At 41.5% G+C, this 25,882-nt stretch overlaps 1 protein-coding gene across 2 annotated transcripts; it reads left to right on the top strand.

The window, feature by feature from the left end:
- Nucleotides 1-385: 385 nt before the first annotated feature.
- Nucleotides 386-25,882, top strand: LOC124868076 (3-oxo-5-alpha-steroid 4-dehydrogenase 2-like). Of its 2 annotated transcripts, XM_047364879.1 has the most exons (7): nt 386-1,086; nt 2,389-2,703; nt 17,644-17,807; nt 18,030-18,131; nt 18,227-18,377; nt 22,608-22,691; nt 25,290-25,882. In XM_047364879.1, exons 2-6 carry the CDS (start codon nt 2,432-2,434, stop codon nt 22,672-22,674), a joined length of 756 nt encoding a protein of 251 aa, XP_047220835.1. In that variant the 5' UTR covers nt 386-1,086; nt 2,389-2,431; the 3' UTR covers nt 22,675-22,691; nt 25,290-25,882. The 2 variants fall into 2 exon arrangements, with proteins under 2 accessions (XP_047220835.1, XP_047220836.1); XM_047364880.1 differs by lacking the exons at nt 386-1,086; nt 22,608-22,691; nt 25,290-25,882 and adding an exon at nt 18,552-18,688 and having other exon boundaries at nt 1,109-2,703.

Genomic DNA, 25,882 nt, shown 5'->3' with positions numbered 1-25,882 from the left:
GTAAATGTTAATGGATGTAGCTACTTTAGTCGTTTCATCTAGAAAGAAAGAACAGATAAACTCTGAGCCAGTTTTCAAGGTTAGAGTCTGAAAGAGAGAACATAGAGTTAGTTACAGTAGAAGCTCAGTCAGTAGCCATGTCTAGGAGAGAGAAAGGGTTAAACACTGAAAGTCAGGGCTATGTGGATCATCTGTAGAAGGTGAGCATTAAGTTGTTGCCAGCAGAAGCTCAGCTGATCCCCACCTCCAGGAAGGTGCCACAGGTAATCAAAGAGCCAGGCCAGGTGTAGCTTCTAGAAAGAGAAAAATAGAGAGAACATAAAGTTAAAAGCTGAAATAAAAGCAAATAACGCAGAAAGGAAAGTTTTAAGCCTAGCCTTAAAAGTAGACAGGGTGTCTGCCTCACAGAATAAAACTGGGAGCTGGTTCCACAGGAGAGGAGCCTGATAACTAAAGGATCTGCCTCCCATTCTACTTTTTGTCCCAAGTCTTGAGAGAGGAAGGTCTGGAGGTCTAATGTCAGAAAACCACCTCATCATAGGACAGTACAGGGAGTGTCTTCAGGTAGGTTAGATGGTGTTTACTTTCTGAGAACTTCCTTGAAAGTCTAGACAGGAAACCATGACCTGCAAACAGAAATCTCCATTTAGACAGCTGTGACTAATTATTCTGTCTGGAAGCAGCAAGGTCTGCTGCAGCTGCTGAAATATCCTATCAGAGGAAAACAGCATCGGTTCATCATAGATTCACATGCAGTTCAGTTTTTAAGGTGAATTCCTGAGCATTTGTTACGACCCATCAATGGCCCTTAGTAAAACAATTCTGAAAGCAGAAAGAAAGCAGTCTAACCAGATACAGCTTGGTACTTAGTAGACTTGTCTGAAAGGCAGCAGCAACATGTTGAAACCTGTTTCATTGTCCATGTGGGCGGGCTGCAGGTTTCTGCTGAGATTTTAGAGCTTCAGGCTGCTGAAACTTACTGATCCATGTTGACTTTCTGAACATTGTGAAGCTGCAGACTGAACCAGCCTGCTAATGGTCCTATGACTCAGGAACTGGGAGCTTAGTGTGGCCTTGTTCTCTCAGGTAAGTATCCCACCTGTGAATCTTTGTCTGTGTGGTGAAACATAGTGTGGAGACTGTTTTTATTGGCAGCTGGTAAAACCATAGACTGAACTCTGTTCATTATCAGGTTCACTGGTAGTCACAACAGTCAGAAACTATGGAAGCTAAACTTGCAGCAATTCTCGGTCTAATTCTGCTAGAACTTTCTGCTGCTTTGATCTGACTCCTTAAAACTTTTATTTTCTACATGAAGATACAGACAAGGATTTCCTGGCCTCTGGTGGAGGCTCAAAGGTAAAGGAGACAGGGACTGCTGGGAGATTGATGGTTCTGATGATACCAAACAAGGTGCAGGAGAGGATGATGGTCTTGAAGATGCTAATGACTGCTTGCAAGGTGGTGGAGATGCAGACTCTAAGGACTGAGGAGGTTCTGATTGTGATGTTGATACTGGCTCTGAGGAAAGCTCTGATAAAGACTGGAGACACTGATAGAAATAGATGACACCATCATCCTGGAGACAGGAAATGAGTTGCAATGCCGGAGGCCACTTCCTCTGGGAATGATTGTTAGCTTCGCTGTCCAGAGGTGACTGTGGTTGGGACACGTCTGGTGCTTCCCAGCACAAATAATCTGTTCTCCTCCTGATGGGTTAAGTGTTTTGGTAAATGTTTCTGTCCTAATTTGGTGCTGGATTGAATCCAAATGCAGACAGGATGCAGGCAAGATTGTGATAGAGGGATTTAAACCACAAACTGCAGGAAGCCTGTAAATGTGCAAACATGAAACACTGCTAGAAATCACACACAGCCTGAAGTCCATCACTTTCTATTTATTCGTTTACCTTATTCGTTATTTCAGAAAGTAAAATTACTCTGTGTTTATATCAGTCACAAAGTGTGTCTGTTGCTGTCGCTGGTGGATCTTGGTGCGGTTCAGTGCGCAGCCCGGCTAATACGTATATAAAACAACTAAACTGAACACAAAGAACAAAGACCTGAAAACCAACGGGGTCACATTGAGCTTTCATGACTGACTGTGTTCGTGTTCTAATGTAGATTTTCTTCTGTTCCTGAATCTGAAGAATGAAAGGAACCATATTCTCCGCCTTCTCCTTCTGGTGTCATAAAAGCATACAGACTTTAGGGACTTTTAGGATTTCAAACGTAAATTTAATGCCTTCTGTCGGAGCAGAATATTGGCTCCTACGGACTTCCATACCCGCAGCAGCTCCGCTGTTCATGAAGATGCAGAAACGGAAACAGGTTGTATTTGTCTATGAACTCTGACGTTTACTGGTTGTTCCTTTTGCATCTTTAATAGAAAACTGAACTCCACCCGGAACCGGAGGTTTTGCAACGGGCTGATGGAGTGCCGACACGCCGCCGTTTCGTCCCTCAGCTGGGTGCTGGTGGTCGGGGCAGCGGCCTACCTGCTGCGGCAGACCCGCAGCTGCGGAGAGTACGGCCGCTACACGAAGGCGGACAGCCGGTGCTGGCCGGCCACGCTGGGCTGGTTTCTGCAGGAAGTTCCGGCCTTCCTGGTACCGCTGCTGCTCCTGCTGAGCACGGAGGAACCGGAAGCCGGAACCGGGAGGAGGGTGCTCATCTGGACCTTCATGCTGCACTACTTCTACAGGTTTGAGCAGGAAGATGATCTCCGGAGGAGGCAATGAGTTATGAATGGATGGAGGTTCTGATCCAGTCAGGAGTAACGGGTTAGGCGTGTTTCCGGTCATTTTAATGACGCAGTAAGTTCTGGATTTGAACATGAAGTCAGAAACCCAGAGACCCGCAGCTGTTGACGGGACCACCCAATTCAAATCAGTATTTATTTAGAGCCAACGAAGATTCAACTGATAAAAAACCGGGTTTATCTGCAGAAATCAATAAAATCCTAGTTATTAAGCAACGCTGTCAGGTTCAGTTTATTGTTCTGATGTAAAAAGTTTGCTATTTAATGAAAGAGTGAGAAAACAGAGCTGGTCCAGGAGAACTTTCTATGTAAAAGAAAAGTAGAGTTAATGACAGCAGAAGCTCCTTAGGTGGCTTCATCTAGGAGAGAAACAGGAGGAACGTCTATGTATGAAAAACAGGTAGTGGTCATCTTGATCAAGCGAAGCTTTTGGTTTAATTACAGCTAACTTAAAAGCCTGTGGTTCTGATCCATTTACTAAAGATAGATTAATCATATCTAAAATGGGGCTGGTAATCAGAGGGAACACTTCCTTAAATAATTTGGTTGGGATTGGGTCTAACATACAAGTTGAAGGTTTAGATGAAGCTAATATTTCTGATAACTCAGGAAGCTCCACAGGATCAGAACAGTCCAAACAAAGATCAGGTTCTACAGTTATTTCCAATGTTGTCTCACTTGCTGAGGATGAAGTAATCATCTTCAGGAGTATGTCAAAGATTTTATTTTTAATAGAATCAATTTTATTTAAGAAGAATCCCATAAAGTCATGACTGCTAAGAGCTAAGCGAATGGATGGCTCAACAGAGCTATGACGCTTGTTAGGAACAACCTTTTATTAATATCACTCATAGCTGTTTTTCCCATTTATACCATAATGATATAAAGCACAAGTTCTAATGTTTGCCTTTTTTTAGAATAGGATAAGAAGCTCATCAACATACAGTACAAGGATAAATGGCCCAAGGTTTGTCATGAACAACCTGAGGCTGGAGCACTGGGTTTGATGGTGGAGCAGCTGGTAACTGGTTTGATTAGAAAGCCATGGATGTACACCAACTACTACACAATCTACTAGATAGACACCACAATGGTGACACATAGTCTACTGATAATCACTGAGGGAGGAAACATCCATTGCATTGGAGTCCCAGATATAAAAACTACATGTGACCTTCTATCGAGGCTCTTCATCATCCTCTAACAGACGGAGACGGTCCGAGACGGGAGCCTCAGTGCTTGTATTGGAGAGACTGTAAGGTGCTAGTTTAGGTTTAATCACCAAGTTCATACTAGGGTGCCGGCCGGACGCTTCTTAAGGCCAATCAGAGTACGGGTCAGAAAAGGGGCTGGAGACTGATCCAATAATTTCCCCTTCTCTTTATTTCCAGGAAACATATGAGGAGGGGATATTTGTATGTGTATGTGTGGTTTCCTATAAAATAACAAACACAACTTAGGTTATAATAATAATATATTCATAAATTAGCTTAACCAATTACTGTCAACAGACTGGTATAAACAGCATAAAACAAATAAGGTTGGTAATTAAAGATTACAATATCCCTCCCCCTCATTACACCAGTAAACAGAGCATTAAACTATACACAGACACACACAGGTGTTGTACAATAAAACTGAAACACCTGGTTTTAGACCACAATAATTTATTAGTATGATGTAGGACCTCCTTTTGCGGCCAATACAGCATCAATTCGTCTTGGGAATGACATATACAAGTCCTGCACAGTGGTCAGAGGGACTTTAAGCCATTCTTCTTGCAGGATAGTGTCCAGGTCACTACGTGATACTGGTGGAGGAAAACGTTTCCTGACTCGCTCCTCCAAAACACCCCAAAGTGGCTCAATAATATTTAGATCTGGTGACTGTGCAGGCCATGGGAGATGTTCAACTTCACTTTCATGTTCATCAAACCAATCTTTCACCAGTCTTGCTGTGTGTATTGGTGCATTGTCATCCTGATACACGGCACCGCCTTCAGGATACAATGTTTGAACCATTGGATGCACATGGTCCTCAAGAATGGTTCGGTAGTCCTTGGCAGTGACGCGCCCATCTAGCACAAGTATTGGACCAAGGGAATGCTATGATATGGCAGCCCAAACCATCACTGATCCACCCCCATGCTTCACTCTGGGCATGCAACAGTCTGGGTGGTACGCTTCTTTGGGGCTTCTCCACACCGTAACTCTCCTGGATGTGGGGAAAACAGTAAAGGTGGACTCATCAGAGAACAATACATGTTTCACATTGTCCACAGCCCAAGATTAGCGCTCTTTGCACCATTGAAACCGACGTTTGGCATTGGCATGAGTGACCAAAGGTTTGGCTATAGCAGCCCAGCCGTGTATATTGACCCTGTGGAGCTCCTGACGGACAGTTCTGGTGGAAACAGGAGAGTTGAGGTACACATTTAATTCTGCCATGATTTGGGCAGCCGTGGTTTTATGTTTTTTGGATACAATCCGGGTTAGCACCCGGACATCCCTTTCAGACAGCTTCCTCTTGCGTCCACAGTTAATCCTGTTGGATGTGGTTCGTCCTTCTTGGTGGTATGCTGACATTACCATGGATACCGTGGCTCTTGATACATCACAAAGACTTGCTGTCTTGGTCACAGATGCGCCAGCAAGACGTGCACCAACAATTTGTCCTCTTTTGAACTCTGGTATGTCACCCATAATGTTGTGTGCATTTCAATATTTTGAGCAAAACTGTGCTCTTACCCTGCTAATTGAACCTTCACACTCTGCTCTTACTGGTGCAATGTGCAATCAATGAAGACTGGCTACCAGGCTGGTCCAATTTAGCCATGAAACTTCCCACACTAAAATGACAGGTGTTTCAGTTTTATTGTCCAACCCCTGTACCTCAAATGTGTCAAGTCACTGTCAATGTTAACGTTACACTTCCTGTAGAGGAAACGGCATGGTGCTCTTATTGTGAAATGCCATGCAAGGTATTTTCGATTAGCATTAACAGTAGCTTTGAACAAGAGCTGATAAAACTTCAGGTTAAACTATTCAATTCAATTCAGTTTATTTCTATAGCGCCAATTCACAACACATGTTTTCTCAAGGTTCTTCACAACAGTCAGGTTCATTCATTCTAATTAATCGTAATCATTGAACAGTTCAGTCAGATTCAGTTATTTATTCAAATTGGATAAAAAGTTTTTCTATCTAAGGAAACCCAGCAGATTGCATCCAGTCAGTGACTTGCAGCATTCACTCCTCCTGGATGAGTATGTAGAGACAGTGGACAGTCACTGGTGTTGACTTTGCAGCAATCCCTCATTCTGAGCATGCATGTAGCGACAGTGGAGAGGAAAAACTCCCTTTTAACAGGAAGAAACCTCCAGCAGAACCAGAACCAGGCTCAGTGTGAGCGACCATCTGCCACGACCGACTGGAGGTTTGAGAAAACAGAGCAGAGACACAAAGAGAACAAAGAAGCACTGATCCAGGAGTACTTTCTATGGGAAGGAAAAGTAAATGTTAATGGATGTAGCTCCTTTAGTCGTTTCATCTAGAAAGAAAGAACAGATAAACTCTGATCCAGTTTTCAAGGTTAGAGTCTGAAAGAGAGAACATAGAGTTAGTCACAGTAGAAGCTCAGTCAGTAGCCATGTCTAGGAGAGAGAAAGGGTTAAACACTGAAAGACAGGGCTATGTGGATCATCTGTAGAAGGTGAGCATTAAGTTGTTACCAGCAGAAGCTTGGACAACCCAGAGCTGTATGTTTAGAATCAGAACAGAAGATATGAAAAAGAAGCCAGAGGCTTGCTTTTATATTTTCTACCATGTCTTAGTGGCATCAGTAGATATTTTTCTGGTGTATTCAGCAACAATTTATTCTGTCTACATGTAGAACTGGACTACAGTCAGGACTGGCTGCAGCGATGAGATGCAACGTGTTGATCTGAAGAATCTTTTTAATGTGTTCAGTAACTTTTATTTTGACAGAACTAAAGCACCAGATATATTTCACATCATGATTAATCCTGCTAGAAGCTCACAGAGAGGATTCCTACTGTTTTCTATCAGTGCCAGGCCATTTAACTTTACCTGTAGCTCAGGTTAAGGTTCCTCTACTCTGTTCCTCATCATGACCCTGATGATGCTCATTATAGTGAACCTTCGAATCATAGAATAAAATAGAATAGAATTCTTTATTTGTCATTGCTCCACATGGGTGCAACGAAATTTTCAAAACAAAACAAAAACAATGCAGGCCAGTAGTGCAAATTAAAGAAAATAAATATTAAAAAGTTATAAAAATAGTTATAAGAAGGACTGTGCAGGTGGAAAAAATATATATACAAGAATATTGACAGGTTGTTCCAGTATTGCACATGAGGCAGCATATTGCACTTAGTGCTGAAGAAATTGCAAGAAATGTATGTACAGTTTATGTCGTTATTGATAGTAACAGTTGTTTCAGAGTACATGAGGTGTTCAGGGCAACAACAGCTCTGGGAAAAAAGCTGTTTTTCAGTCTGTTTTGTTTCATGTCTTGCTGTGTGAACAAGTGATCAGTTTTAACTTTATGATCAGGCCATTCTGAGTCAGCATTCAGGTTTTATCGCTAACTTAAGCCTGAGTTATGCTACTCTGCTTCCACCTGTTCCTGTGCGCAAACAAGCACCAGACTCAGCTCTCCGGTTGGCTCCGCGGTTGCTCCTAAATAAGCCCTGTTTGAGTCCAGTTCGATTCGCTCAGTGTAACTTTTTGGGTAATGATCGAGGAAGGACGACGGTTCTGGACTGAACAGCCGTCATGAACTTCTCCAGGATGGACAGAGTGCCAGTAAGCCGGTACCTGTGCGGGTATTTGCGAAGTTGCGGTGCTGCCTGTGTGCGCAAATAATACATTTTCTTTTAACTCAAAGCCAGCTTAGGTGATTATATGGAGCATAATAAAACAAGTCAGAATGTTTTTTTTACATAAAAATATGAAATCCAATGCCATTTTGTGGCTTAGTGCATCTTTTTAAGACTTCTAAAATTGGTATTTTAAGAGATCCGAGGCTATTCAGAAAACATCCGGGGCTTCAGCAAGAGAACCTGTTAGGTATTATTTAGTCAACTCAGAGGTAAGAACGATACAGTCATAGTTACTTGTGACAAGGGTAGCCCACTTTGCAGTGAAACTACAAAGTTTTGACACCCTATCTCTTTATTTATATACACAGTTCAACAGACAGTTCAGACAGGGTGTGTGTGTGTGAGACGGAAAGGAGGCTGGTTCACACAGAGATAACAATGATCTCACACACACAGGGAGGAAGGCATAGTGCAGGTGCCTTGCAACACAAGGTTTTTACATGAGTGATAACAAGTCCTCACACCCATCCAACAGTCCCTCCTTTTATCACAAGTAAAAACATTTAATATAAAAACGAGTAAGAAAAATACTTTGTATGAGCGAAAACCCACGGACGGTAAACAGATTATATTTTGTGGGAAATACTCATACGGCCCCGCCGCCCTCGGCGACCATTAAAAGTTAAATGTTGATTAATACTTGAAATCATAAAAATAAAAGAATGATACTTGAAATCATAAAAATAAAATAATAATACTTGAAATCATAAAAATAAAATAATGATACTTGAAATCATAAAAATAAAATAATGATACTTGAAATCATAAAAATAAAAGAATGATACTGGAAATCATAAAAATAAAAGAATAATACTTGAAATCATAAAAATAAAAGAATAATACTTGAAATCATAAAAATAAAAGAATAATACTTGAAATCATAAAAATAAAAGAATAATACTTGAAATCATAAAAATAAAAGAATAATACTTAATTAATGAAAACAGTGAAACATAATAAAGGAATTTCAAAATCTGCCCTGTTTATGTCATCATTGTACTTTTTCTCATTTCACTTAAGCAACAACTTCTTTCGATTTTCTGCTGTAAGGTCATTTTATGAAATACAATGTATGAGTTCACTCAGGCTTTTGATGTGATTTATTTACAACATGTCATCATAATCGTCCCCTTCATTTTCGTGCATTTCTACCTGGTTCAGTGTTGCATATGCCACCATGAACAATACCAGATATTCTGTAGGAATGGATGTGCGTCATGTTCTTCCGTCAGTGTTCTGAGATGGGTCCCGTCTGATGTCCATCTCTTCTGGTTCGGTATCACCTCCTGTGGATCCTGCTTTAGACAGAGAAAGAGTCCTGCTACCAGAATTAAGCTCAGGCTTATCAGTCCTGTCCACAAGTTACAGAGAGCCATTTTATAATTGGGCGCAGATCAGCTGTTTTCTTCACCGGTTTGAGACGCTGGGCCATCTTTGAACCCGGACTTCCTCTGCTACCCCGTCGGTTGGTTTGGCTCCTGTAACGGCAAAACTGGCTTACAGTGGCTTTTATGGATCCAGGAAGGCCTCTCTGCTATTTTCAGAGCTGTGGGCGTTGTCAGGAGTATTTGAAACGGCCCTTTCCACCAAGGAGTGCTCCAATCCTTCCGGTGGAGTGTCTTAATCAGGACCAGGTCTCCAGGCCTCATTCTGTGGGATAGGAGCAGAGATTATCGGCAGACCACTGGACATTTGTTCTTCTTTTGTCTGCAACATTTTATTCATCCACTCAGCTAATGAAGGTTCCTGTTGTGCTTTCTCTATTTCATTCATGTCAGAGGGCAGAGAAAACGGTCTGCCATGTACTATTTCTTTGAGAATACAAATTCACATCAGCAACTTGGTGTCACGTGATCTCAGACTCAGAATATAGTGGGTGGAGTTATACAATGATGTACAGTAGGTGGCAAATGGAGTAAGACCAGTTTGATTTGGAGTTATTCTCATCCATAATTTAACCAGGGATAGGCATTCGGGTCATGGTCTCCCTGTTTCTTCCATTGTTTTCCTTAATCTTTAACTGAAACCCTAATACTCTAGAACTTAGTTCTATTAATTTATTTACAAAATGAGTTCCATTATCTGACCTTATAATCTGTGGGATACCATATGTGGGGAAGAAATGTGTCACTAGGTTCATCTATTACAACTAGGCAATATTTCTTTCCCCGTGTTTGCAACAACTTATGCATGATCTGCAAAAATGATTTGCATAGTCAGAAATATTTATAGTGTAGCATTAATGCTTTACCAGATGTGACATATTCCCCCCTTGACACGTGGGTCTTCCCAATGTGTCACTGTAGCCGCTGTGTTGTATACATTTTTTTTGGGAGGATTGGTTTATCTTCTATCTGATAGATGTCATCTTTTTTCTGTGCTCCTCTCTTTAGCCAGGCCTTTATTTCTGTCTTGGTTGCTGACTGTTGGGCGTCTTTCAGCACATCTGTGTCTATAAATAGCAGATCTGACATTTTCTCTTTAATAGGTTGAAATGAGTTAGTTCTGTCCCTGATGATGTTTTAAAACCTCTATTTTGCCAAATCTTAGCATGGTGATGTACTGATCCGAAAACGTATTGGCTGTCTGTGTATATAGTATTTGTCCCTCATGTAATTCACATGCTCTTACTACAGCATATAATTCTGCTGTTTGGGCTGAGCATGTATTGGGTAGAGATTTAGCTTCTATTATCCTATCGATGGTTGTTATTGCATAACCAACTCTATTCTTTCCATATTCATCTTTAGATGCTGAGCCATCTACAAACACAACACATGAATCTGGTATAAGGGTTTGAGAAATGTCTTGTCTGGGTTTGGTGTCTTCTTCAACTTTTGCTTTATAAGAATGTGGTTTTCCATCTTCTGCAGTAGGTATTAGAGTACTTGGATTTAAAGGGCACATCTTTGTAGAGTTATGTTTGGCTGTGATAATAATAGCGATGTCAGTGTGATATGCCTTGCATGTAGCGTCAGGTGCTTCTCTTAATATTCCTGACTTCAACATATCTTGTATTACTGGCTTAGTACCTTCTTCAGCTTCTGGCTTTAAGGGGTATTGACGAACTAATGGCCTTTTTTCAGATATTAGTTTAACCTTGTATGGTGGGAACCCCTTTATAAGTCCTACATCAGTTGATGATTGGGACCACAGTTCAGGTGGGACAGCAGCTAGGGCAGGATGCATGTTGCTCTCTTTGCTCTCAGCTAAGCCCTGTATTTGTCCCTCTGCCTCATCTAAATGTGTCCTTGGATGGACTTTGACTGTCCACGCCAGAATGAGCTTCCAGATTCCTGTATTAGGGTCCACTTTGACAGTGTCAGTGCTGTTCCTGCAGAGGTTTAAAGCCTCTGTTTTTCCAAATTCTTATTATTCTTTTTTATCATATTTTATGAAGTAAGTCCTTATTACATTTAAAAATGAGATCACTATTTGTGGTAGTTGCTATTATTTTAAATAATGCTTTGTTTAGTTCTTATTAAAAATAAAAATAAAAACTCACTCACTGATGAACACAAAAAATAAAGGGCATATTATATTTTATAATCTTAGTTTATCTTACCCAGTTTTATAGATACAACATACAGTTTCAGTCAGCTTTGTATTTAGTTCAAGTAACTAAAGTTTGTTTCAATTAACTAAAGTTTTCTCTATTTCAGTCCAGTCCAGTAATTCTGTTAAGGTTCATTTCATCTTATGTTAAGTTTGAGTCTAATTCAATCATTTTGAACCTGACTGGAAAACGTCTAAACATCTGTTAAAATCTTTTTGTTTTACCATAGAGAACTGACCTAATATTATTATGGTAATGTTGAGGACTCTAATTTTTACATAACATGAAACAGACATTTATTTCACAAAAACAGAAAGTCAAATACAGACATTTGGCCACATTAAAGTTTAAATACCCTGTTTGTAAAAGAATTGTGAAAAATTGAAGACGGGTCTATGAACTTTCTTATGGTTATCAGTATTTTCAATACAGGTAGAACCTTTGCCATCTTTATATGATTTTTCGAAAAAGATTGTGGAAACCTTATTAAGATATAAGTTTGACAAAGATCATCAGAACATCAGACCTTTATTAGCGCTTTTAAGGTCCCTCAAAGATGCATTACAATGAAATCAGTCATTCCCATTCACACACATTCACACACTACTTACTTATTTCTCTGTCAGAGTCATTTTTATTTGCAAAAATTTGAACATAATTTGACTTCTATTATTCTTAAAATGCACATTGTTTCCTCATAACCCCTTTTGTTTCCACAAGGTCTCTTTTGAACGCTTCAATTCTTTTTTTTTATTCACCAAGAATCAATAAGGTGGTCTTAGTGGGTCCACCTTAAAGGTGTTGTCTGTTGGGTGTCATGTTATCATTGTCAGGTCAGTGAGGTTCATAAGTCAGTCAGAACCTTGGTCATTTGGTCTGTGCACATAATGTTTCATAGATCCAGCCTATGATTAGTCAGCAAAACTTCCACCTATAGGAGAAAAATTGATTGTTAATGAATGAGCTGCATTTCCTAGGAACACTGTCTTCCTCCTGGATGAGCATCACCTGTTGAAAAACTTTCATCATTGTTTGTTTCACATATTCAATCAGATCTTTATATTATACCAGTAGGTGAAGTTGTTAGTATCTCATGTAGACTGACATATACTGTTGCATTTGGAGAGGATCTCAGATTAAATAAACATAGTTAGAGCTTCAATCCAAGTTCATTTTGTGTCTGCAGACTTTAGCCAATTTTTCTTTTCTTTCTTTTTTTTTTTTTTATACATAAAGAGCAAGATTCAAAACATTTTCAAAAGGCAGATTGTGGCAGAATGTAGACAAAACTGCTTATTGATTGACAAAATAACATTCAAGCACACAATCACCATATTAAAAGGCTCTACTTCTAGAGAATCACTAAACTTCTGAGGTCCGGTTTTGGCCCGCGGACCTTGAGTTTGACACATGCAGGGTAGAGTTACAATTTTTTTTTTTTTTTTTAGACCTTTCAGCAGAGACAGGCTTCTGCTGTTTGCAGAAGTTTTATCTTTGTTTTCAGGCAGCTGCATCTCTTTGTCAAGGTCGTTTCACAGAGCTGAAATTTAACTTCTCTCAAAGAGGAAAAATGAAGAATGCAAACAATCTGAGCCAAATATGGAATTATTTCCCTGTAAAATGAATCTTTTGCATTTTATCATGATATTGTTAGTAGTATAACACCATAGAATGATTTTTAAAGCACCTGTTTCTCACTAATGCTTGCCTACAAAATCTTTTACTCTCAGATTACTTCTTTAACAACATTCTGTTCTCTCTTCTCTAGTCATTGTTCACTGGGTTGTCCAGTTGGACAGTTTCCATGTTGTCCACATTGTCACCTCCTCTTTTAACTTCTTTTACCACGTCCTCTAAAACCATCTCTTAGTCTTTATAATCTAACCTGGGATGGGTGGCAGTCCGCCCCCCCCTTTATTTGTTTTCAGTTAAGCTGAAAGTTTTTTCCTGTGCTTTTCTTAAGGCCTCAGTATTATGGCTATGTCAGTTAAAAGCTGCTCTTATTGTTGTTTTTTTAATTCATCTTTTTGTTTTAATCTGTTTATCAACTGTGAGCACTCAGGGACTGAAAAGTCCCCTTTGAAATTATAACCTGGCAAGGTTTTTTATTGTCTCTTGAATCTTTTGAATGCATAATCTCCAGTTTAAGATCCCCGTGTAGTTTTAGGATTTCAGTGATAATTAAGTTACCTGAAAATCCATATTTTTATGCCATCGTGTACATATTTCTGTTAAATCAGAGCTTTTTCTCTGTCCCTTCCCCATTGTTCTTTGTTATTTTTCTCTTTTTAGTTTTCATTATTGCTAATTTTAGATCCCCTTGTAATTTTAAGACATCCTTTGTATCTAATTTGCCCAAAAACCCATGTTTTTTATTTTTTATCTATGACAGATCATACCTGCTCCTTTTACATAGTTCTCCATAAACTTTACCTCCCCTTCTAAGTCAATTAGTTTACTTTGTTTCTTCCCCATTATGTTTTATGTTAGTTTAATTATAGTATAAATGTCCCAGATAAAAGGTCACTGGCATGAGACTTTAAGGAGAGGACATTAACACGCCCTTCTACTGCGACTAATTCGCAGCGGTGTTAATTTTCTGGAATGAAATCCGACCTGAATCTCCAAAGTCACCAGTACGTAGTTTTAATCTGGGCAAAAGAAAACACAGGACTAGCAGAATCCTGCTATGATTCTATTAAAATGCTTAGTCCTCCATATACACACAACACAGTCACACAGTTAGTTTCAGGTACCTTGTAATTTTTCTAAGTTAACTTGGTGTTATTTTATGAGCTCAATTTACTCCGTTCTTTTTACTTTTATAGCGCTTATTCTATTCCCTCGCAGGGGAATAACCCTTAGTCGTTTTATTTGGCCCCCTTCTTGGCGGGGCCCTACCTTAATTTGTCACTATTCCTTTCACGGTGGAATAAAACCATCCCAATGCAGCGTCCTTACCGGCGACGCACTACCAACGACTTTTAAGTACTTTTCTTCTTTTATTTATATAGCGCTTACTCTATTCCCTCGCAGGAGAATAATCCTCAGTCGTTTTCTTTAATCCCCTTCACGGCGGAATTGTACCAAATTTGTCACTATTCCTTTCACGGTGGAATAAAACCATTCGAATGCAGCGTCCTTACCGGCGACGCACTACCAACGACTGTTAAGTACTTTTCCTATGAACTGTATTTTAAAACTGTCTCACCTCGGAGTTGACTTCTTGGTGACTCTCTGGACCCTGTGAGAGTCACCCCGCGCAGAGGAAGGCAATAACCCACTGGCCAGGTGTGAATTCACACACACCGGGACTTTCAGCCACTCCGGCTAAAGGAGGCTGTGCAGCGGTGCTTCGCTCGACGTCAGGCTTCCCCCACGGATCCCAGAGTCACTGTTAAAGCAAAGAGAAATAAGGTTATTGAATTAATCCGGCTTCGAAGGACCAATAAATGTTAGGTATTATTTAGTCAACTCAGAGGTAAGAACGATACAGTCATAGTTACTTGTGACAAGGGTAGCCCACTTTGCAGTGAAACTACAAAGTTTTGACACCCTATCTCTTTATTTATATACACAGTTCAACAGACAGTTCAGACAGGGTGTGTGTGTGTGAGACGGAAAGGAGGCTGGTTCACACAGAGATAACAATGATCTCACACACACAGGGAGGAAGGCATAGTGCAGGTGCCTTGCAACCCAAGGTTTTTACATGAGTGATAACAAGTCCTCACACCCATCCAACAGAACCAATGTGTGAAGAGGAAGAAACAAAATTACTGCCCTCATCTGTGTTTTTCTGTGATAATGAGGAAATTAAAAATGGAAAAGATTGTTTAAAAGTCACACAGAGGTTCCTGTTGGTTGCTTCACCTGCCTGACCTGTCTGACTGTGGGTTGATGATTTTGTGTTTGTAACGGAAAGCTGGGCAGAGTGAGTGGTACATCATGTTCTGTGCTTTAGTTTATCTTCAGCACCTAACTGACCTGGGAGAACCCCGGGTGAAGGACGACATTTAGGCTCTGCAGCAGCGGTCAGTGGTTGTCCAGTTATTTCAGTGTTTAGTGTTGCAGAGTAGTTGCTGTCTAAAACACCTTGGTGTTAACTTTGACCAGGACATGTCATTTAAATCCCATATTAAACAGGTTTCTAGGATTTCCTTCTTTCACCTCCAGAACATTGCCAAAATTAGAAATATCCTGTCCAGGAGTGACGCTGAAAAACTAGTCCATGCATTTGTTACTTCAAGGCTGGACTATTGTAATTCTTTACTATCAGGATGTCCACAAAATGCAGTTAAAAGCCTTCAGCTGATTCAAAATGCTGCAGCAAGAGTTCTGATGAAAATTAAAAAGAGAGATCATATTTCTCCTATTTTAGCTTCCCTTCATTGGCTCCCTGTTAAATCCAGAATAGAATTTAAAATTCTCCTCCTCACATATAAAGCCCTTAATGATCTAGATCCATCATACATCAGAGATCTGATTGGTCCATATGTTCCTAACAGAGCACTTTGTTCTCAGACTGCAGGTTTACTGGTGGTTCCTAGAGTCTCTAGAAGTAGAATGGGAGGCAGATCCTTTAGTTATCAGGCTCCTCTCCTGTGGAACCAGCTCCCAGTTTTAGTCCATGAGGCAGACACCCTGTCTACTTTTAAGGCTAGGCTTAAAACTTTCCTTTTTGATAAAGCTTATAGTTAGCTCAGGATAAACTAAGCCACTCTATCTCTGTTGTTATGCTGCTATAGGCTTAGGCTGCTGGAGGACATAATGACCACTTTCACCCTCTCTGCTACATTCTCATACTACTCTCCAATTTTGCATTATTTGCTGTTATTTCAGCTTTTAACGTTGTTTTCTCTCTTTTCTCTTCCTAGAGCTTCTACTGTGACTAACTCTATGTTCTCTCTTTCAGACTCTAACCTTGAAAACTGGATCAGAGTTTATCTGTTCTTTCTTTCTAGATGAAACGACTAAAGGAGCAACATCCATTAACATTTACTTTTCCTTCCCATAGAAAGTACTCCTGGATCAGTGCTTCTTTGTTCTCTTTGTGTCTCTGCTCTGTTCTATCAAACCTCCAGTCGGTCGGGGCAGATGGCCGCTCACACTGAGCCTGGTTCTGGTTCTGCTGGAGGTTTCTTCCTGTTAAAAGGGAGTTTTTCCTCTCCACTGTCGCTACATGCATGCTCAGTATGAGGGATTGCTGCAAAGTCAACACCAGTGACTGTCCACTGTCTCTACATGCTCATCCAGGAGGAGTGAATGCTGCAAGTCACTGACTGGATGCAATCTGCTGGGTTTCCTTAGATAGAAAAACTTTTTATCCAATTTGAATAAATAACTGAATCTGACTGAACTGTTCAATAGTTACGATTAATAGGAATGTATGAACCTGACTGTTGTGAAGAACCTTGAGACGACATGTGTTGTGAATTGGCGCTATATAAATAAACTGAATTGAACTGTCTGCTAACCAGCAGTTAATTGGCAGACCCGGTCCCTGTTTGGGTTCTTCAGGTTGTCCTGGTGTCTGTTCTGGGGTCAGGCAAATCCAAGCCCGGAGACATGCTGCTGAGACCTTTGGAGGAGAAACTGTTGCTTCATGTTGCTGCAGTAACAGCAGTGCAGATCTTGGTCCAGAACCAGATTGTATGGATGTGATCCAGTTCATTTCATTCAGGGGTTCTGAAACGTTTTATATAATATCTTTTTTCTTAGCTGTCATGTTTTATGAAAACATGACAGCTAAGAAAAAAGATATTATTTTTTATATCAAAAAAAGACGTATAAGAGAAAGTGGAGTCCTCCTCAGTGAATTTTTATTCCAACCATAGACAGTCCAGCTCATTGAACCACTGTTTCTTGTAGTTGAAGGTATGTGTTTCTAGCAGAACTTTGTGGATGGAGGAGCCAATTTGCACTCATATAGATCTGAGCTCACTCTGTAATTAAAACACTTAACTATTATTACGTTATAGATAGTTTTCTAACATCCAGGTTTGTTGCTGCCTTCTAAGCCTCAGATGATAAAAGCTAGACTGGACTGGCACGGACCTGTTTATTGAAATTAAAATCTGAGTCAAGGATTAACCCAAGATCCCTAACTGGGACACAGCCAGAAGAGTCCAGAGACCCAACAGTACTGCTGCATCCTGTCAGCAGGTCACATTTACCAAATAAAACGACCTGTCTTTTTATCATTTAAATAAAGAAAGTTCTGCTCTATTAGTTTATTTATGTGTGCAACATGAAATATTATTTGGATCAGATGTTGTAGATCAATAAAGAAGCACGAGAACATAAATCAGCTTGTGATTTATGTTTCTGCTATCTGATTTACAGTAAGAGTATGATAATCCATCACACAGCTCTGACCTTTAGGTCAGATGTTTTGAAGGAACTTGTCTTTGTTCTTCAGGAGCTTTGTCTACTCCTTGTTGACTCGAGGACGGCCCGTGCCTCTTAAGATCATCTTCTCCTCCATTGTCTTCTGCTCACTGAATGGCTTCCTACAGGGACATTATCTGCTGCACTGTGCCCAGTTCCAGCACACCTGGCTGAGAAACACTCGTCTTTTTGCAGGTAAGTCAGAGCGAGTTGCTCCACATCAGCAGGAAATTGGCATAACACTTTATTTGGCTTTTTGGGTATAGTTAAGTTCAGCCGGTTCTAGCTGGGTGGGTTCCCCTGGGTTTAGTGGGTTCTGAAATTAGAAAGGAAAGTGAGGAAATGAGGCCTGGATCAGGTTGGTCAGTGATGTGAGACGTTGTGATGGAGTTCCTGTCTTGTTTTTATCTTGAAAAGGTGTTCTGGTGTTTTCCATTGGTCTGACCATCAACATCCACAGTGACCACGTTCTGCGTAACCTGAGGAAACCTGGGGAGTATGTCTACAAGATCCCTCGCGGTACAGCATATCCTGATCCAGACAAAGACCCAGTAGATCCACCTTATCCCTTTACCACATGACTGAGTTCCTGTTGACCTGTTTCTGTCTTTCAGGGGGGATGTTTGAGTTTGTGTCTGGTGCTAACTTCTTCGGGGAGATCACAGAGTGGTGTGGTTATGCTCTCGCAGCTTGGTCCCTACCAGCCTTCGCCTTTGCTTTCTTCACCATCTGCTCAATTGGTCCCAGAGCCTACTATCATCACAGGTACCAGTTCAGTCCAGTCATTCCAGGATCATCAAGACATCACATAAAATTGGACAGATTAGGAAAGATCAGTGATCACAACATGTAAAGATAAAAGTCCAATAACATATTCAGCAGTGTAGTTAAAGAATTTAACATTTGCATTCAGATCTTTAACTATTTAAAATGTTTTAGGTATGTTTAAAGTCCTCTTCAGGGCTTGTCAGGTTGGAGGGGAGTTCCTGCCTCAAGTGGAGGAGTTTAAGTATCTCGGGGTCTTGTTCACGAGTGAGGGAAGAATGGAGCGGGAGATCGACAGACGGATCGGTGCGGCTGCCACAGTAATGGGGGCGCTGTGCCGGTCCGTTGTGGTGAAGAGAGAGTTCAGCCGAAAAGCGAAGCTCTTGATTTACCGGTCGGTCTACGTTCCTACCCTCACCTATGATCATGAACTTTGGGTCCTGACCGAAAGAACGAGATCCCGGATACAAGCGGCCGAAATGAGCTTCCTCCGTAGGGTGGCCGGGCACTCCCTTAGAGATAGGGTGAGGAGCTCGGCCATCCGGGAGGAGCTCGGAGTAGAGCCGCTGCTCCTCCACATCGAGAGGAGCCAGTTGAGGTGGCTCGGGCATCTATACCGGATGCCTCCTGGACGCCTTCCTCGGGAGGTGTTCCAGGCACGTCCCACCGGGACGCCTTGGGCTCCCCCCGGAGGAGCTGGAGGAGATGTCTGGGGAGAGGGATGTCTGGGCGTCTCTGCTGAGTCTGCTGCCCCCGCGATCCGGTCCCGGATGAAGCGGAAGACGACGAGTACGAGTAAAGTCAGTCAGAGAAAATAGTTCCATCAAATGCAACTCATTCTGGAGAAGAGTCCACGCAGAAGGACCGAAGTACTTGAAGGCTTTCTCACTAACTCAGTGTGATGCCCCGACATTCTGCGAAGAAACTTGTGCCATCAGAAACTGAATTTGAATTGCTCTGACTGAATCTGTATTTGTGTATTTTGAAATTAAATGCATTGGTTTGAAAATGAATTTAACTAAACTGAAACTGAATTTAATGGATTGAAACTGAATTCACTTGCTTTTAAAATGTATTTCGTTGTATTAAAAATTCAGTTTTTTGTGTCACACATCCGGGTCCTTGAGGATAGCCTTAGATTAATCAAACACAAATTCATCGATTTACGTTTCACATCAAGTTAAACTTCCTTTACGGCAGGTTGAGCTGCAGCAGTGCAGCTACATGAGCTTAGCGGATGTCAGTCGAGTCAAATGAGCATCTATAAGAAGTCATGGAAACAAATGATCGTCGAACATCAACACTTATGCTACCTGTAGCTATTAGCTAAACATGCCAGATTAGCATAGCATGCCGCAGGTGTTACGTTGGTCTGCGTTTCTCGCCCTTACCTCAGTGTAACTTCTGTTGCCTAGCAACCGCGTTAGCGTGAAGCGCAGAGCTGTGAAGCTGAACAAATGGAGCCTGAAGGTTAATAACGCTGTCTCTACTGTAAATAACTACAGGGTTTTTATTTAACCTTTTACATATTGCTGATGGATTATAATGCTGTTTTATTTTAAAATGTTATTGTTTTATGATCTTGTTCATTATTCAGCCATTTAAAATGTTGAACATATTGTTTGTGTTCATAGATATAAAAATCTAACACCAGATAAAATACATTGATGACAAATACTATTTGTTTAATTTATTTGTAAAGTTTTCAACAACTTAAACACTAACATATTAACTTTAGGAACAAAGTTGAAATCAGATTATTTGCAGAGTATAATAGTAAATAAACCAAACATTAATATTAGATATAATCTGACTGAATTCTATCTGTTTGACTTCCATCCATTGGAGAAACCCAGCGGGATTTTGAAAACAATGAGCCGGGAGTCAGCTGTTCTCTCGGGGTTTAGCGCACCTCAACCACCCGGTCAGCTGACAGCTGAAGGAAGCTGTAGGAAGATCCTCAGCCTTTCTAGATAATGTAAGATGTTAGATATATGGTTAGAAGGCCAATAAATGCAAGAAAAGTGGCAGAAACAAGTCTTTTCTTAGCCTCAAAAGAAAGACATGACTTCATTCGGATAAAGAATCTGAGTTTCAGCTTCAGTTTTTTACAAACTCTTTAATATAAGAGTTAAAGACAATTAATTAGGAATCTAAGGTATTTATATTCACACACTAAATCAGTCTTCAAACCACAAAGACTGGTAATTGATAGAAAACTCAAAGAATTTAATTTAGAGTTAAGAAACAACATAAACGGGGTTTTTTTAGCACTGAGAACAAAGTTAAAACTGCCCAAAGTTTGCTGAACTGTATTAAAAGATTGTTGGATCTGATGACAAGCCCCCTGAGGTTCAGATCAAACAGAATACATCACCGTAGTATAGACATAAAAATGTAAGTTAGTACTTGATACTCTTTGATCAAGATTGTAAATATTTACAATAATGAACAATAATGGCCCCAGAACTGATCCCTGGGGAACACCCTTGACCACACGAAGGAAGCAAGACGCAATACCTTTCACACACGGAGTTCTGTTGGAAAGATGATTTTCAAACCACCTTCATTTTATCTAGTAACATCCATCCGCGCCCCCATTCCATGCAACAAATAACATAATGACTTCAGACAGTCATTTATGGCTGGAAACGAAGACGGATGCTTTAAAGCTGCAGTTGGTAACTTTTGTAAAAATTAATTTTTTTACATATTTGTTCCTGTCACTATATCTCGACAGTAGAATATAAGACAGATAATCTGTGAAAAAATCAAGCTCCTCCCAGTGGTCCTTCTGCAATTTGTTGAAATAAACCGCTCCCGGTCAGAAACAGCCAGTCAGATCCAGGAGGAATGTCTTGGCAGTGTCAATCACGCTCATGTATGCACTGCTAACAACCCCTCCCCCAAACGGCATTTACCGTTGCTCAAGGTTGCTGGTGTGCTGCAGTGGTGCTAATTGTTCTGTGCTAATTATTTGAGGACAAAGTTTGTAGTCAACGTATGGGCAGGCCACAGTTAAAATAAAACATATTGTTGATGTTTCATCCCTACCAGTGAATGTGCCATAGCTGTTTATCTGCCGTCATCGCTAACCCTGCTAATGAGTCTGCACATTCACGGCAGACTCTACTGTGGGTGAGGAGCTGTGGAGAGAGGGCTGTAGCACAGCAGAGAACAGGGGAAAGGGACTTGTAAGGTGTGCTTGTTCAAATTTTCAGGCTGGGTCCGCGGTTTTCTCAGAACTCTCTACTGCAGCTTTAAAGACCTGAATATAAACCTGGTTTAGTCGCTTTTCTTTAGAAGCCTGAGTCTGAGGATCAAAGATGTTGAGAAATGTGAGAAATGATTGTATTAGTTAACAGCATCTCCCTCATCGAAAGATGGGAGGGATTTATTTTTTTCAGTAAATCTGAAGGAACTTCCCGAAGCAAGACTCAAGAACTGAGTTAGGGTCGAGCTCTACAAACTTTGCTGAGTTGAGAAGGAGCCTCATGTTGATCTCAGAGGAGGAATGAGTTTCTCTGGGATGGACCCATCACACAGTAGAAGCAAGGATCAGTTCCCCAGATGCTTGAAAAGGAGCCTCCAGTACTGCTGTCAGCAACTAGTCCCTGCAGTTAGGCTCTGTGATGGCAGAAGGTTGTATCATCTTATGGGCTTGGATCATTTCCCCTTCTCTGATGGCAGTATTGATACAAAAAAAGTCCAGCAGAGATTTTAGGCCCGGCTGAAGAACAGGAGGGTATAGCTGCTGGACTAATCTGTCCCAAACAGAGACTGTTGCAGTATTTAGGAACCAGAAAAATGACAAAGATGATCCCAGTACTGTTGACACCTGAAGGAGTGTTTACATGAAGAATGGGACATACGGGACTCTTCAAGGATCTAGATCACCTGTGCCAGGAGGTCTTTAAGAGTTTTGAGAGGGAATGAGATTATGTATGCTGTAGGATAAGTTGTTCTGGAATGTTTAAAAGCCTGAAATGGCCATGCACGGATATGAACATGTTAACTGAAGTTAACAAGACAAACAGAAAATATCTGTTTGTTTCATTAAATGGGATTTATTCTGACGGAGAGGAAATAAACCATTAGCGAAAAAGGAAGAACATCTAAGGCTTTTAAATGTGTCTTTGGGTGTGGTTTAGCCATCTGTAGAACTCAGTTCAATTCAGACATCAGGGGAATTCTGACTGAATTTCTCTTTGCTCCTTGTGTGCCTTCTAGAGATTATCAGCAGAGGTTTAAGGATTATCCCTGCTCCAGGAAAGCCATCATTCCTTTCATTCTTTAAAAATGGAAGTCTAACAGGTAAGAACTGATACCTTCCAGATTATTCTCCACTCCCTCCTGAGTGTTTTAGAAAAGGGACAATGGCCTCACAAATGGTTGAGTAAACTTTCATAAACCCTTGAGCACTCTGTAAAGCAGGGGTGTCCAGAGTTGGTCCTCGAGGGCCAGTGTCTTTCATGTTTTAGATGTTTCCCTGCTTTAAACACACTTGATTCAGGTGATTGCAGTTCAGCAAAAGCCTTTTAATCAGCCATGAATGGAAAGCAGGGAAACATCTAAAACATGCAGGCCACCGGCCCTTGAAGACCGACTTTGGACAACCCTGCTGTAGATAGTGTAGAGTTGGTCCAGTGTTCCACTTCCGAGACAAAAACCACATTGCTTCTCCTGAAGCCGAGGTTCAACTATCAAGTGGACACTCCTCTCCAACACCCTGGCATAGGCTTGTCCAGAGATCCTAAGGACTGTGATCCCCCTGTAGCTGAAAAGCAGCTCCCGATCCCACTTTTTGGGACCACCACCCTGGTCTGCCAGTTCAGAGGCAATGTCCCTGACTGCCACACGATGTTGAAGAGATGTGGCAGCCACGACAGCCCCATTATTTAATTTCCATTTGGGATTATGATGTACTTTTGAATTTTGAATTGAATAACATCTAGAGACTTGAGGTACTCAAGGCTGATCTCGTCCACCTTGAAGCCTTGCCACCGTGAAGCTTTTTGTCCACCTCGGTGACTTCAGCCTGGGTGATGAACAAGTCCAACCTGAGTCCTCAGTCTCTGCTTCCACCAGGGAAGGCGTGACGGCAGAATTGACCAAGACTGTGTGCATAAACAAATAATTTAAATATTGAGGAGATCCTCTAAGTACGCCTTCCACTGTCCGATGATGTCGAGGTCAGCAGCTCCCTACCCCCAATGTGTATGTTGTTGGCGAAGCACCGCTTCACTCTCTTGGAGCACCGCTTCTCCATGGTCTCACCGAACTCCTCCCAGGCCTGAGTTTTTGCATCTCCTACCACCCGGGCCAATGCAGGCTTGGCCCCCTAGTACCAGTCAGCTGTCTCAGGAGACCTACAAGCCAACTAAGCCCGACGGGACTCCTTCTTTAACTTGACAGTATTCCTTACTGCTGGGTTCCACCAGTGGGTTCGGGGATTGCAGCTGTGCCAGGCACCGCAGACCTTACAGCCACAGTTATTGACAATAGAGTTGTACAACATGGTCCACTCGGACTCTATGTCTCCAGCCTCTTCCAGGATCAGGGAAAAGCTTGCCCAGTCTCCCTGACTGGCACAGACATCCAATAAGACACCACTCAGGTTTAAATTGAGGAGGCCATTCCTCCCAATCACACTCCTCCAGGTGTCGCTGTCATTTCCCATGTGTGTTGAAGTCTCCCAGCAGAATAATGCAGTCCCCGAGAGGGGGACTGTCCAGCACCCCAGCAAAAACGCCATGAATGCCGGGTACTATGTATCACTGGTTGGCCCGTAGGCCTAAACAACAGTCAAAACCTCGCCGGAACATGAAGGCGCAGGGATGCAATCCTCTCATCCACCAAAGTAAACCGCAACACGAGGTGACCGAGCTGGGAGGCGGCACGCAAACTCACCCTAGCGTGCCACCTCTCCCCAAAGTAGAAGAGAGTCCTTGCTTTGCGTGAAGGTGAGCCCGACTATTTGTAGCTGATATCTCTCAACTTTCCGCACAAGCTCGGGCTCCTTACCCCCCAGCGAGGTGACATTTTTAGAGGCAGTTTAAGTGTCCGGGGATCAGGTCATCACTGTCTCTGCCTTCGACTGCTGCCCTATTCTCTTTATACTGGTTCCTCACGGTTCCCCCTGACAGTGGTGAAGCCATTGAGGGATGGCCTCGCCTGCTCCTGCGAGGAGTACCCTGCCACAAGGTGCTCACTGACAAGCCCCAACCTCACACCTGGCTCCAGGGTGGTGCCTCGGCTCTGCCGTACCGGGTGACGTCACGTGCATCATTCAATCAGGTCTGCAGAGGATGAACAGGGCTGACCTTCCCACCATCCAGGACTTGTACAGGTCTAAGGTCAGGAAAAGTGTAGTTAACATCTATACAGACCACACACCCTGAACACAAACTGTTTCGAAATTTTACCTTCAGGTTGGTGCTATTTGCGAAAACCAGCAGCCACAGAGAGAGTTTTTGTCCCCTGAAGAACCTCTGAATCCCCAAAGTGAAATTCTTTGTTTGTGCACACAATCATGATGAATAAAGCTGATACTGATTCTGGATTTGGACTGGTCTGCAGTGTCTCTCTTGGTACTCGTCTCAGAATGTGTCGGTAGATTCTTTACTTGGACTTCCAAACTAAAGTGTAACCGTGCAAAAGCAGCACAGCTGGATAAACTGACTTGTCTCTATGGCAGATATACAAAGGCAAATCAAAATAAAACTCGTCACAATTTAAAGAATAATACGGTGATCAAAGATGCAACTGAATTTTAGTCAAGTTGATCCATGCTTGATAAATTCAGTTAGGCCCTCACTTGGTGCTTGTGCTGTCTGGTCATTATGTGATATGTCTGTAGAAGGGTCCAATTTCTTCTGAGCTTCTCTAACATCACATTGTTTTTCTTTCTAGCTATTCATGTTTTCAGCACACTCAGACTGCAGATTTCCTCAGATCAGTGCCTCATTTCTAGCAGATGAAGTTCCAGAATTGACGAGCTCACTGAAGGTTCGGACATCTGAGGTGTTGGTTGATGTTTCATGATAATTTTTTTATTTTCCTCCATTTAAAATAAGCCATCTGTAAATTTACTTGCCGGAACCTCCAGATTACTGTTTCCAGGTTCTATTATGGGTCACTTCCTGTTTATCTTGTTGAGTGTTTCATCACTTCCTGTTAGCTTAATGGAATATTTGCTCCATCTGATTCTCTGAGCTTGATCTAATTTCTCTTTCCTGTAAGACGTTTCAGTTATCAGCACTCAGGAATGTTCATAACTCTTGTTTGAAACCTTGTTGTATTTCACAGAATGTGTCTGAGCTTGTTTGCCATGCTATTCCAACCTAACTTAGCATAACATTAGCATAGCTTCTTGATCAATCCCTCTGTTTCTAACTCTTTCTGCCCGAGTCTCCTCCTCTCTCATGCTCCATGGGTCTGTTGTGGATTTTCTTATCAAAGTGGGAGAGAAATCAACTCATTAACAAGAGAAAGACTGGACTTTG

Source organism: Girardinichthys multiradiatus, chromosome 5 (genome assembly GCF_021462225.1).
Source record: "Girardinichthys multiradiatus isolate DD_20200921_A chromosome 5, DD_fGirMul_XY1, whole genome shotgun sequence".
In the NCBI taxonomy this organism is placed as follows: domain Eukaryota; kingdom Metazoa; phylum Chordata; class Actinopteri; order Cyprinodontiformes; family Goodeidae; genus Girardinichthys; species Girardinichthys multiradiatus.
This window is presented reverse-complemented; position numbering and strand designations above follow the sequence as displayed.

What these genes read in the sequence shown, in the direction of transcription:
- LOC124868076 (XM_047364879.1), top strand. Translation starts at nt 2,432, where the DNA reads ATGGAGTGCCGACACGCCGCCGTTTCGTCCCTCAGCTGGGTGCTGGTG. An exon ending in ATGCTGCACTACTTCTACAG is followed by an intron (nt 2,704 to 17,643) that starts GTTTGAGCAGGA and finishes TTTGTTCTTCAG; the next exon opens with GAGCTTTGTCTACTCCTTGT. An exon ending in AGAGCCTACTATCATCACAG is followed by an intron (nt 18,378 to 22,607) that starts GTACCAGTTCAG and finishes TGTGCCTTCTAG; the next exon opens with AGATTATCAGCAGAGGTTTA.